This window comes from Palaemon carinicauda, unplaced genomic scaffold, assembly GCF_036898095.1.
Source record: "Palaemon carinicauda isolate YSFRI2023 unplaced genomic scaffold, ASM3689809v2 scaffold2, whole genome shotgun sequence".
In the NCBI taxonomy this organism is placed as follows: Eukaryota; Metazoa; Arthropoda; class Malacostraca; order Decapoda; family Palaemonidae; genus Palaemon; species Palaemon carinicauda.
In genome coordinates, this window is record NW_027169589.1 from 931,209 (window position 1) to 946,081 (window position 14,873).

Here is a 14,873-nt window from a genome sequence, read left to right on the forward strand (position 1 = left end):
CACAGCACCCCAGGTATTCACCAGAGTGTTCATCCTGATCTCTTCGTGGGCACACAGGACCGGCATCCGTCTCCTCCGATATCTGGACGACTGGCTGATCCTGGCAGACTCAGAATCGACCCTTCTTCGACACCGAGACAAGCTTCTGGGACTTTGCCAGGATCTAGGGATCATGGTAAATCTCGAGAAGTCTTTTCTGCTTCCATCTCAACGACTGGTATATCTAGGCATGATATTGGACACCAATCTCCACAAAGCCTTTCCATCAGACGACAGGATAGCAAGGCTGAGGAGGCTCGCAGATCCTTTCCTCAGACGAGAAGAGCTTCCAGCCCAATCGTGGTTACGTCTCCTAGGTCACCTTTCCTCCTTGGCCCGTCTAGTTCCAAACGGCCGCCTCAGGATGAGATCCCTGCAATGGCGGCTCAAGTCCCAGTGGAATCAAGGCCACGATTCCCCGGACATTCTGGTCCCTATGGGCCCTGCGGAACGGACGGACCTTCAGTGGTGGGTGACGGACGAAAACCTCCGAAAGGGAGTGGATCTTCTCGTCCTCCCCCCAGATTTGATGCTGTGCTCGGATACTTCAAAAGAAGGGTGGGGGGCCCACGTTCTGAACCACAGGATCTCAGGCCTATGGTCAGAATCAGAAAAGTGCCTCCACATAAATCTACTAGAGATGAAGGCCGTATATCGGGCACTTCAACAGTTCCAACAGCCCCTGGCGGGTCACTCCGTGGTGGTGATGAGCGACAACACCAAGGTAGTGGCTTACATCAACAAGCAGGGAGGTACCTTTTCACAACAGCTATCCCATCTTGCAGTAGAGGTACCGAGATGAACGGAAGTCCATTTGATTCCACTATCGGCTCGCTTCATTCCGGGCAAAGGGAATGTGCTCGCCGACAGTCTGAGCAGAGCAGAGCACATAGTGAGTACCGAGTGGTTTTTGGATCCTCTAGTAGCCAACAAAGTCCTGACATTGTGGGGTTCCCCGACGGTGGACCTGTTTGCGACAGCCTTGAACTTCAAGCTTCCGCTGTACTGTTCCCCAGTCCCGGACCCCAAGGCACTCTGGCAAGATGCCTTCCAACAACAGTGGGACAACATCAATGTTTACGCCTTCCCACCGTTCTGTCTGATGAGAGGTGTGCTCAACAAGACCAGACTATCGGTCAACCTGTCAATGACCTTAATAGCTCCGCTATGGCATCATGCAGAGTGGTTCCCGGACCTTCTGCAGCTCCTGACGGAACTCCCGAGAGAACTTCCTCCGTGATACGAGCTACTCAAGCAACCACACTGCAACATCTTCCACAAAGCCGTAGCATCGCTTCGGCTTCACCCCTGGAGACTATCCAGCATCTCCTCACAGAGAGAGGCTTTTCGCAACAAGTTGCGGAAAGGATGTCTCGGCACCTGCGAAAGTCATCCGCAGGGGTCTACCAGGCGAAGTGGAGAGTCTTCTGTGGTTGGTGTCGTGGAAGGGGTATCTCTCCCCTCGATGCCACTATTCCAGCAATAGTGGAGTTTCTTGTGTATTTGCGGGAAGAAATGCGCCTTTCAGTCTCTGCAGTGAAAGGCTATTGCTCAGCCTTAAGCCTGGCCTTCAGGCTGAAAGGAATGGACATTTCCTCCTCGCTGGAACTTTCTCTACTCATACGAAGCTACGAGCTTACCTGCCCTCAGTCGGAAGTGAGACCTCCTCCATGGAACGTAGTTCGAGTCTTCAGGTCTCTTAAGAGACCTCCGTTCGAACCATTTCGCCAGGCTTCTGATCGTCACCTGACTTGGAAGACGGTGTTCCTACTCGCATTGGCCTCAGCCAAGCGAGTCAGCGAACTTCATGGTCTCTCGTACGACGTCGCCCATTCAAGGGGATGGGGGGAGGTAACGTTCAGGTTCATCCCTGAGTTTGTGGCTAAGACTCAAAATCCTGGGATTCCGGACCCGCGGTTCGACTCCTTCCGGATTTCAAGTCTCCGTTCTGTAACAGATGACTCAGACCATCTCCTACTGTGCCCAGTAAGGAGTCTGAGGCTCTATCTTAAGAGAACAGCTGCAGCTCGTCCTCGAGTGCGAGCATTGTTTGTGAGCACAGGAAGGACGAAGAGGAGGGTCCCTAAGAACACCATCTCAGCATGGATTCGCAGGGTCATCCACCATTCCCTGAATCCAGACCCTTCTCCGTCACGTCGCCCTAGAGCACACGATTTTAGAGGCATCGCTACGTCCCTGGCCTTCAAGAGAAACTACTCAGTGACGCAGGTTCTACAAGCTGGGGTCTGGAAGCATCAAACGACCTTCACAGCCCACTACCTGCAGGACGTGACCCACAGGAGGCTCGATACGGTCTCTATCGGCCCTGTGGTGGCTGCACAACAGCTTGTCTAAACTTCAGGCTCCTTAATGGACAAGTAGCAGAAGGTTGAGGGCATTGTTACCCGGTTTTAGTCTGCATAAATGAAAAAGTATGCCTGGCCCTTACTCTTTACTTCATCCTCCCCTCTCTTGGGGAAAGCAGCATCCTGGGTTCTCTGCACAGCTGACCTCAAACCACTGCAGGTAAACCATTCTTCCTTGTGTTCCTAGTATTAAAATAATACTGTCGCGTCCCCCATACCCTGACGAGGTGGTATTGGGAACGTCCTACCCTAGAATTCCATCTAAAGGATTCCAGGTCAACTTCCTAGGACGAGTCGCACTTCATTCCTTCACACACAAGCTTACGTAGGCCTCACGTTCCTTGCAGAGCAAAGGATTTGTGAGGTGCAAGGACTCTTTATCTTGAGTGCTACACACTCGGATTCTGAGTCCCCGGGCAAAGCCAAAGCCAGTAAGGCTGGGACCTACCACCCTACCTAAGGATTAAGTCACCCTATTTAAATAACGTGGTTTGTATTTCGGTTACGGAACAAATGACAAATTCGTAGATAATTTGTATTTTTCCTAACCATACAAACCTTAGCTATTTAATCATACTTGCCCGCCAGCCCTGTCCCCTGTGAAGTCCTACCTCTAAGCGAAGTGAATCAGTTCACCGGTGTGTGAGGGGGGAGGGGTAGCTAGCTACCCCTCCCCTACCCCTCGCTAACTAGCGATGGGGTAGTTAACCCTCGTTAAAAATCTAATGGCTCGTCATTCAGCTACGCGGAAAGTAATACCCTATTTAAATAGCTAAGGTTTGTATGGTTAGGAAAAATACAAATTATATACGAATTTTTCATTTTGTGAAAGCTTGTGCAAAACCAGCCACACGAGATACTACCGCTAGAGTACCATGGCGGGCTCACTATTCTATCTTATTTCTCCTTCTCTTGTTTTTTATAGTTTGTATATGAAAGATCTATATTAACGTTGATACTGTTCTTAGAATATATTTTAATTGTTTATTACTTCTCTTGTGTAGTTTATTTTCTCCCCTCAGTTGGCTATTTTTCCCTGTTGGAACTGTTGGGGTTATAGCATCCTGCTTTTCCAACAGGGTTTCAGCTTAGCTAGTAATAATAGTGATAACAATGTGTGGTTAAAATTATGATCCCCTCTCTCAAGTATGTTTCATGGAGATATAGGCTATGTGGATTGGGTAATAGGTGTGATGAGTGTCATTTGTTGTTATATTTAGATGTTACCTTTTATAAATTACAAAGATAAAAGAGGAAAGGACATGTTTATAGAAAACATGGGCCATGTCAGGCTCTATAGTCAATTTCTTTTAATGAGGCGCATTTGCACCGACTCACAGCGGTGCCCTTTTAGCTCGGAAAAGTTTCCTACTCTCTGATTGGTTAGAATTATCTTGTCCAACCAATCAGCGATCAGGAAACTTTTCCGAGCTGAAAGGGCACCGCTGCGAGTTGGTGCAAATCTGCCTCACTAAAAAAAATTGACTATAGTAGCTTCACTGATGATTGTGGTGAGGCCTTGCTCCTTCCTTCTACCCTCATTCCACCTTCCATTCCTTTTTCCTCTTCACTCTACCTCCTCATGCTAATACTCATCAGTGGAACTGTCCTAACCTAACCAATCTCCATCACTGTATGGTTGGCCAATAGGGGTATCGTTCACACTACCTTCTCATGCCAATACGAAGCTCCCCGTCGAATGGTACCTTTAGGATTGATAAGAATTGTTAGCCTGGTATGACAGCACTGTTGTTTCATCAGTAGCAGGAGTGCCTTGTAACTGTTGGGATACCTGCTCCGGGGGAAATGGTGCATGCTTGAAGGTAGCTTCAAGAAGTCTTACTTATCCTTGGACTTAGGTCTTGGAGTGGGATGTTCCTTGTTCTCATTGCATTGGTGCATGCACTTACTTGTAACCTGAGGAGGATATCATTAGAATTTCTCTCAAGACTGTTTTTTCTCTATATCAGGAAGAGAGTAGGAGAGCTTTCGCTTTTCATCATGTGAAACTTTTTAGGAATCAGGGTTCTGTCATCTCTGTCATCTCGCAGTCTGTTTGACAAAGACCTAGTACCAGTTGGTGTCGAATGACAGTTTATGACCCCAGTAATATCTCTGTGTAAGTTGAAACAAAATTACCTGGTGTCACATCAGGGCTCAATGGTTCTACTTGATGATATGACAACTCGCATGTAAGTGCTACAGCCTTCTAATTAGCCATATTATGAACAAGAAATAAGTGTCTAGACACTGTTCTTTCCGCTCAAGTGTGGCTGCTTTCTTGCAGATGTGACTGGTCAGTGCATACCTCTGCCAGCTCAAGTGAGAACTCGCAAGCCTAGCCCTTTCAGTAATTTTGCAGTTTAATCCTGTCAGTATACTTGAAGCTGAAGGTGTTCTGAAGGTCTCAAACCACCTTTGCCTCTGTAACTTGAGTACATATCCCACAGACCCTTAGATCCGTTTTTCTTTTGGTCCTGATGGGAGTTTCAGTGATTATTACTCCCAGCTCCTTCATGCACTTGGTGTGCATCCCGCCTAAGGTAATGCATTCAGCATGTCTTGAAGAGGGGTATAATGACTAGTGCTTAAAATGTTTCCTGTTCCCCTCTTGAGGGGATGCAGCAGCTGCATCTGTTATATGCTGGTCAGACGTCTGGTGCTGGTGAGTTACACGTAGGAGTACCTTTCTTGCAAACTATGTCTGCCAAGAAGCAACTCCTCCATTCTCCTGGCAAAGAGGAAGGGTCAGTGTCTTACCAAACATTTCTCCTGATGTGCCTGACACTGCCGAGGCTATATCCTTGTTAAGGAGATAGGTTATCTGTGTTCCAGTACAGCACTGCTTCCTATTAAACCATCGCAGCTTCTACATCCCTATGATTAGCTGTTTGGAGGTTGCTGGCATCACCCTCTTCTTTCCTTTATGGGACTAGGAAGGATGACCTATCAAAGGTTGAAAAGAACCCTCCAATTTGGTTCTTGAGGACTTCCTCTCACTAATGAATCTTCCTATTTTTCAGGACAAAAAGTTTGTAAATGTGAGGGAAACAAGTAGATTTTAAAATTAAATTATATTTTCCCTAGCTATACAAATCTGATTCCTTTAAATGAAATTTCCCACTTCAACCACTCCTTTCAGTCTTAGGCCTAGGGGCAAAGTGGCCATTCTTGAACAGGTAGGTAGATAGGGTTTCCCTATTGTGCCACCTGTCGTTAACCAACTAAAGGTACACCTCGTTTAACAACGGGTTCCATTCCAGCACACCCGTTGTTGAGGATTTAGTTGGTAATCGAATTTTTCCTGTAAGAATACATGTTAAGTCTGTCTAATGTTGACCCCAAATCTCCTACCATTTTTCATATTCTAACTAAATTAGCTGTATTTACCTTAAATAAAGAACTTTATTAACTATGCATTATTACGTTTAATGACACTCACTTTAAGAATGAAATTAACATCACCGTATTGTCAATTTTGGTGAGCAATTCCTCACTTCATGTCTGTGAAAGAAACAAAAACACAGCACTCTCTCTCTCTCTCTCTCTCTCTCTCTCTCTCTCTCTCTCTCTCTCTCTCTCTCTCTCTCTCTCTCTCTCTCTCTCTCTCTCTCTCTCTCTCTCTCCCCTTAAAAATAATTTTTTTTGTATAGTTAATTGCGCTTTATCAGAGAAGTTTTGTGCTTGTTCTCAATTTCTGGTGCATTTTAACGATCAAGTATTACTGCCTTTTACTGCAGTACTGCTCTTAAGAATATTCACACATGAATAACAATCAGTATCATTTGTATAATATCTTAACTTATTTAATACATTTTCATAATGAATATTACGTACGCAGCAATATGTTATAAGCTATCTTAGGTATATACAGTTCATTTATGGCTATTATTATAAGTTATCACTTGGATCTCTCTCTCTCTCTCTCTCTCTCTCTCTCTCTCTCTCTCTCTCTCTCTCTCTCTCTCTCTCTCAAATAAAAGTAAAAGTTGTAGTAATGTAATTGTTCCTCTTTCATCATAAGCTTAAATAATTTTAATTTAGATGAAGTATGTAATTTCAGGTTGAAAAGTAATGAAGTTGATCATATTTCATGGTCTCAGGCTGTGATGTCTTATAAAGAGCTTTCTTTAAAAATTTGCAAGTTTTTTTTTTTTTTTTTTTTTTGAATAAAAATTATTTCTATAACAAACAACGAAAGAATTGAATGTCCTTTAATTGTTAAAAGACAATAGAAAATATATTTATATAACATTTATGCATTAAGTTCATCTATTCAAAATACTTTATGCATTGAATGTTATTAATATGGATATATACTGTAGTGAGAAAGACAGAATAAAAGGGAATAATGATGATAAGGAATTACAGTAGAAAGAGAAGGAGGATATTATGGAATAAGGAAGTAAATAAGGGTGTAAGGATTAAACATAGGGTGAAATGAATAGTAAAAAAAACATGAATAATAAATAGAAAGGAAATAGAAAAGATTTTAGAAAGGAAATAGAAAAGATTTTAGAATGGGAAAAAAACTCTTAGCCTTTGAGCTCATATTGCCACCTTTACTTGGGACACAATTAGGAGGCATACATTTACAGTAGCCTACTCTACCGAGTGGTGATATAGTAGCCTTCATGCTTTAGCAGCCTCACATAAGTGAATTTTCACCATATCTGTATAGTTTTTATGAAGGTATCAAATTTCAACAGCGTATAGTTGAATCAGCGGTTAGAAGTTTTACCATGTCAAGATTTTGTGTTTGTTTTAGGTAAATCTAAGACATTTATTTTGGAAGATTTATACATTTGATAATCTTAACTTTTTGTTGACTGCAGTAATTGTCACATCATGCTGCGCCTGATAGCGAAAAAAAAAATAATAAAGTAAAATTTCCAAACCTCGGTAGGGACTTTTAAATTTGAGCAAGAACATTAATTTTTTCCGAAAAGGTTATATTTTATGACAAGATAATCAGAATCTCAATAAAACTGGTCTAGATATGATCAATTTTGTGCTGTGTCATGTAAAAAGGCTACTTAGCTGATATAAATATTAAAAAAAAAAAAATAGTACAAAACAATAGGAATAAGAGGTTTGTTGTATTTTCTATCTGAATAAATTCATTATGAACAGGGTTTTTATTTTTTCAAATTTAACCCAGAAAATTGTATGTAAAATTAAATTTAATTGAGCGCGTAAACAATCGGTAGAAAAAGTTTTTTCCCATCATTTTTTCGGGACTACATGTGCTGTAGATCAACTAAGGCTCTAACACTAGCACAGACCTGTTTTACTCTAAGAATGTATTTTTTTTTTTTTTTAATAATTAAAAGATTTTTTAATGATGTCAGGCATGTCCATTTGTCTTCTAGGAGGTCAGGATTTTAACAACGTCATGTACGTCTATCGTCGCAAAAGAATTGATCAGGATTTGGTAAATTACTTGAAGTAAAATGTAATAAGCAATTAGTTTTTGTTTCACCATATTAGTCTGTCGAAAGCAGTTAGTACTATTGTCCATATTCTCTCTATCTACCATGGCACTTCCCCCAATTTTGAAGGGTAGACAACATCAAAAGAACAATAGTTGGAATTTTCTCTTTGTTCCTCTTTGCCTGATGAGAGACTCGTCCGAGTTGAGTTGGTACTGCTAGGGTGCCACAGACCATCCTCCCCCATCTTCCACCACAAAAGAAGCTCCATATGCTGACTCCCCTACTGACACTACCTCACTGGTCACCATAAGGTGACCGAAGGTAGCAGTAGGGCCTATTGAAACTGTGTCACAATCATTTCCCATTCATTCCCATTCCTAGCATGCTCTTTTGCCTCTCTCACACTATCCTCCTGTCCCCCTAGGGCTTCCTTCACGCCATCCATCCATATTGGTTTAGGGAATTTCTTGATTACCTTTAGTATTACAAGGTAAATATGAATCGAATGTTTTTAAAACTGAGTTTTAGATTGATATACCAACATAATGAGAGGAAGTATATTTTATTCATTTTGTGCCTTTAACCAAAATTTTGTACACATTTAAGTGTTTGTTGACTTGCATGTCTATTCTCTTCCATATTTTACCCTGATTGCTTACTGATGTACTATAAGAGAGAAGTCACTTACAATTTTCCTGATCAGGCAGAATGGCAGTATATAAAATTAAACCAATTAAAAAAAAATTTTATTAGAAAATACCCTTAATAGTTTATTTATTGCTAACATATGAAACACAATTCTTTCTCTTAGCTTGATGTATATTTAATCTTGCTCTCTTTATAGGTTTAGCAAATCTCTTCTTCACTGAACTGGCCAGAAAAGGAAATGCGCTATACAATGTCCTTCCTGACATAATCTCTCGTCTTTCTGATACCGAATTGGACTTAGAAGAACAGAAATACAGAACAATTATTGGGTAAGTTTTATTTTAATTCATTTTGTTGTACGTAACAATATGATGGTATGCATCATGTGTGTTTGATATCATCTTGCATGGTTTGCTTTCATTGTAAATGTCTTTTTAACGCTTGACATCTTCAAAAACACAAAATAACACAGAGCTACGAAAAACACGTCCGAAGGTTCATGGATGCTAACAAGGAATGATGGGAGAAGGATAGGTAGTGGTGGTGGTGGGGGGCAGTAGCTGTAGTGAACGACACCTTGTAGTAACGGGGGATTTTGAGGAAGGAGAAGTCTAATTGGAGAGGGATCTCTGGTAGTGATATCACTCGCCCCAGTTTTAATACCGACACCCTTTTGGGTTGAGCGAGCTGGATATATTCCTAGCATTCCATGCAACTTTTTTCTCTGGTATACTTAGCAGTATTTATACCTTTGAAATGGTGCTTTAAGGAGCATTTCACGGAGCGACACAGGTTGAGCCCAGAAATAGATTTTTCCTTCGTCAAACTCCATCTTTTTTCTTTTTTTTGAAATGTTCACATTTATGTACAGTAATGGTAATAAAATCCACTAGTCCATTTAAATTTTTACTGTGATTCTATCTTTTACATTCAATACTGTAAATGTTATTGCATTCATCCCCACAACTCACATGCATTATCTACTTGGTCACTTTTCAAGATATATTTTATTTGCCTTCATGAAATATCTGTAAATAGTTATTCAATGAAACCATCAATAATAGTATTCCCATTACTCATGTGAAATATTTATATGTGATTTCTGTCCAAGTGTTATGCAAACACACATACTCACTCACTCACTCACTCACTCACTCACTCACTCACTCACACTCTCTCTCTCTCTCTCTCTCTCTCTCTCTCTCTCTCTCTCTCTCTCTCTCTCTCTCTCTCTCTCTCTCTCTCTCTCAACACTGAATTTTGTTTCCTTGTTGAAGTCTTGTGATGGGCATGAGGGATCTCAAACTGGGGAATAATTTTTTTTTCTATTTCACTCAAAATTTCTCTATTTCTTTAAAATATAATTTTTCTATTTCTTATTACTTCAGCCTCATTTAATTTTTTATCAGTTGTCTTCCACCTTGCTTCCCAACCTCTCTTCCTCGTTTTACTGTCTAGATTTCTGAGAAGGGATACCTTTGCTGGGTTTGGAATTTATTTTTATGAACCGCCCTGATGTTTTTATTGTTTCTTCTCTAGAAGCTTGATTTTTAGGTGAGATAGCCATGACGTCCTGATGGAAGGTCCTTCCGGCAGCTTCCTACTGTATAATATTTCTGCGAGTGATATTACAAGAGAGTTACCGTCGGGTATCACGGGGTTCTAACCCCCGGGACGACTATCCTAAGATATCTTGTATAATCAGGGACGTATCCGTAGATAACCATAGATATCTGCACCCCTAACAGACTTAACCCAGTCTAGGAAACTAGGGTGAAGGATAGGTGAGGAGCGGTTACATATCCTCTCCCCTCATGGTACTGTTCGTCACTGATGACACCATTCCTTTCTATTGCAGCGTCCTACTTGTGCATAGTTTTTTCGAGTGCTTTTTTAGAGTATTTCCACGCGTGATAGCTTCCTCCTCTTCGTCGTCTAAGTTGAGTACCCTCTTCTTTTACAGTTTGAATTAGCTTGTACAAGGGAATTATCTCTGGGATATCATGATCCGCATTCTCTTTGTGTATGGTGTCAAGGGTAATAGTTTGATTTGAATAACCATTATGAGAAGTGCACTTGCCTTCAATGGTTGCCAATCAAACTAAAAATTCAAAAGGATAAAGCAAAATTGCTTTTAGTGCAGGGGAAATTCCAGGGAAGACTAGGCTAGTTGATTATAGGGGGGATGATGACGGTTATGATGTCTCCACCTTTAGATAATTCACATAATGAGCCAATTTTCAATAGTGATAAACTTCAAAACCTCATGACATCTCGCTTTCTTTGTTAAATACAGACGTCCAGTTAATCCTCTCATAAAAGTGGCACTTCTGATCCTACTTCTCCTGCTGGTTACCAAACCTTACCTAACTTCTTAAGTTGAGTCTAGTGATAATGTTGCTTTCTGTAAGTTTTTTTTTTTTAAATTTGCTGCGCAATACTGATTCAAAAGCCTCTCGTAGAGCTTCAAACTCTTCAAATTCTTTAATTACTTTAGACCCTTCTGCCAAACTCTTGCATTGCTGCAATCCTAATCACTCGATTAGAGAACTATATTATGAGACAGAAGACCGAGTATGTAGGCTGGCTCCTAATATATCTTCACTTGTTAAATTAAGTGCTCCTAAACTACCTCGTAATACATATGTGGATGGAAGGGCATATCATATTCCCTTAAATCTTGATGGGGTGAATGAAGTTTCAACTAAACTCAGTTGTTTGCGTCATGTTCCGCTTGGCAGTGTGCTCCGTTTGCTTGCAAGCTAAACCACAAGCCCATCACAGGTTAACTTGAGCTGGGTAAAATATAGGTGACAGTATATCTATCGCCACAATGAGTCCTCTGCATGCATACACAGCAGCCCCTGTATCCATACATAAACAAACTGGGCAATCACCTGATTTTCCTTCTGTTCAACCTGCAATATGGGAATATTGAGAGGAACAAAGTACAGAGGCAGACCTTCAAAGTCAGGAATTATCTCCTTTTCAAACCTTATATAATCTTATTTGCTCAGAAATATCTAAATGATTAGATTAAGGCAAGTTCAGAGGCTTCTTATTCTTCCAAATCTTTGAAAGTAGTTACTTCCAAAACTGTTTATATCTCCTCAGTTCTCCAACTTTGTGCCGAATAGAATTGATATATTGTAATCTCAGATTAGGAAAAAGCAAACAATTCTAGTTCTTGTTTAGTAATTTAGCCTTCATTTTTGTAAATGTGTTGACTTGTATAAGACTCATTTGATGTCTAATCTTGTCTCGAATTTCAATTTGGTATCCAGTCTTGACCCCATCATTGCGTTTCAAAACTAATATCTTTAAATTTAGGTTTTACATGTTGGTTAACCAAAGAGATGTTTGTGGGGAATCAAGTAGGGTGTGTTCTTGAATAACTTTCCTTTTTAGACTCATGACTACTGTTTTTTATTTTGTAAATTCAGATTACAGGTATACCTTGCCTTATGGCTGTAATTAGTCCCAGGAGAGACGACGACAAGTCTAATTTACTTGTCTCTAGGCTAAACCACAAATAACCATTCCCAGTTCGGTACAGTATTTTATTTTATAGATGCAATTTGAATAGTGTATGGTTAATAAGAGTCTATTTAAGCTTACAAATAAATAAATTTTAGTTTTTAATTTAGTACCGAAAAAGTAGTCTAATTTTACGAGTAAATGTACATCCATACTTGTAAAAATAGATGTTTAAAATTTTGCATGTTTACAGTATATTTCGGGATCTTTATTTGTGAATGTGGTTTGTATGTAGATGGCTGTGGATCTCGGCGTCAACAGCTGATTCGTCTGTTGTTGTTGTTCGATATGCATCTTAATAAGAAACTAGTCGAGAGTTCATTGAACTGTGCTCTTCTTTTTTGCAAGGATTACATGTTAGATAGCAAAATCATATCAACAATACTCTTAACTACATGTGAGAATAATTTTGATACTCCATGACCTTGAAAACATCTGACAACAAAACTAAAATAAGAATAATCTCTAATTGCCTTTCTTAAAATACATCTTGAATTGATTATAGAATAGTTCAAAAATTATTAAACAAAGTTCAGATAACAGAAAAAACCAAAATTATTTTAGTCATCATTCAGTACATATATGTTATGCTGTCAGATCAGCTGACGAAATCGAATGAAGTTTTAATCCAGCCTACAATCGAACATGAGATTTAAGCAAAGTAAAAGTTTATTATCATCTCCTACGCCTACTGACGCAAAGGGCCTCGGTTAGATGAGAGAGAGAGAGAGAGAGAGAGAGAGAGAGAGAGAGAGAGAGAGAGAGAGAGAGAGAGAGTGTGTGTGTGTGTGTGTGTGTGTGTGTGTGTGTCTGTGTGTGTGTGTGTTTTCATGATTGTCTCCAGACAGGGGCCTAGACTACTGATCTACTTACTCAATTAACTCATTCAACATGACATTCAATCTAGCACCACCCTCCCTTTTCGTGCAACTCATAACCCTACTCTTACTCACATAAACTCGCAGCTTCCTTCTCTCACATTCCCTTCCAAAACTGTCACTAATCAACACAGCTTCTCCTCTGAATGTGCAGCCAATGCAGTATCATCCACAAACAACAACTAATTCACCTCCCACTCATGATCCCTCTCATCTATCAGTTTCAATCCTCAACCCAGCACTCCAGCATTCACCTCTCTTATAGCTCCATTAACAAGAAAATTAAACAACCTTGGCAACATCATAAATGGATATCAGTCACTCACTTCATTCCCTATCTTAATACATGCTTTACTGCGTATACTGTATAAAACTCTCCACTGCTTGCAACAACCATGCACCAATTTCATATAACCTCATCGCATTCCACTTCACACCCCTATCATAAGCTTTCTCCAGATCCATTAAAGCAAAGTATTCCTCCTTATATTTTAATAAATATTTTTTGCATATTTGCCTAACTATAAAAATTTGGTCCCAACCTCTTCTAAAGCCACCCTGCACTTTTAAGATTACTGTACATCCAATGTTTTACCCTTAATTCTACTAATCAACCCTACCATACATTTTTCCTACCACACTCAACAAACTAATACCCCTAGAATTACAATACTCATGCACACCTCCCTTACCTTTGTATAGCGGAATAATACGTGTACACACCCAGTCCACTGGCACCATTGACAGCATAACATATATTAAACAATCTGACCAACAATTCCAGTACAGTCATACCCCCTTCCTTTAAAATCTCAGCCCTCACACCATCCATACCAGGTGCTTTTCCTGCTCTTATTTCATTTAGTGCTCACTTCCCCTTTTGTAATCTCTCTCTCATTTTCACCTCCCATCACTGGCACCTCAACAACTGCAACAGCAATTATATCTGCCTCCCTATTATCCTCAACATTCAGCAACCTTTCATAATATTTAGCCCACCGTTTCCTTGCCTCATCTTCCAACAACCTTCCATTTTCATCTTTGACTGTCTTTTCATTCCTTGATCCACCCATCCTTAGTCTCTTCACCTCTTTCCAAAACTATTTATTCTCTTCATACAAAGGACTCAATCCCTTACCCCACCTCCAGTCAGAAAACCTCAAATCAATCAATTAATTAACCACCTCCTTTTAGCCACCCTCTTTGCCTCAGCTACCTTACGTTTTACTTCCACATTTTTTTTTCTATATCTTTCATACTTCTCTATATTATTACTCTGCCGCCATTTTTCAAATGCTCTCTTGTTCCCTTAGAACTTTTTCTTCACTTCTTCATTCCACCACTCTCTACCCTAACTCATGCTGCCTCCAACAGCCCTCGTACCATACACATCACTTGCAAATGCAACAAAATTTTCTTTTACTAACTTCCACTTCTCCTCTAGATCACGTTTCTCTCACTTCAGCGTGTCATGCCACTTCCAACCTTTCTTGCTATTATTCACTTTTTACCTCCTGATTTTTTCATCTCTTCTACCTACACTACCTCCCTTTTGCAACCCTTCATTCTATTTCCCCACTCTTTTGCTTCAACCAAATAATTATTAGACATACCTTTAGCCATTCACCTAAACACATGCACATCTGTCAATCTTATAAACATCTTTCTTATTATCAACACATAATTCATCAATGCCCTTTTTACCACTCCTCCGTTTGCCACTCTTACCCATGTATACTGAATTATATGTCTTCTTGAAAAAACTTCTACCTATCACTAGCTGTTTTTCAACACATATTTAGTAGTTTTTCACCACTCATTTTAACCAGATATGCCATACTTCCTAATTACACCATCTTCCTCTTCAGCACCCACTCTGGCATTTAATTCACCCATCAAAACTGCATAATTCCTTCTACGCAGTCCTTCTACATACCTAGTTAACTTAATCCAGAATTAATTATTTCTTC

The 14,873-nt window shown here is 40.1% G+C and overlaps 1 protein-coding gene across 1 annotated transcript in view; it reads left to right on the top strand.

The window, feature by feature from the left end:
* Positions 1 to 14,873, top strand: part of Cap-D2 (CAP-D2 condensin subunit) — a 307,837-nt gene that overhangs the window by 251,752 nt on the left and 41,212 nt on the right. The window contains exon 25 of the mRNA XM_068368385.1: positions 8,685 to 8,817. Within this exon, the coding sequence (XP_068224486.1) occupies positions 8,685 to 8,817 (133 nt within the window). The remainder of the gene's footprint in view (positions 1 to 8,684; positions 8,818 to 14,873) is intronic.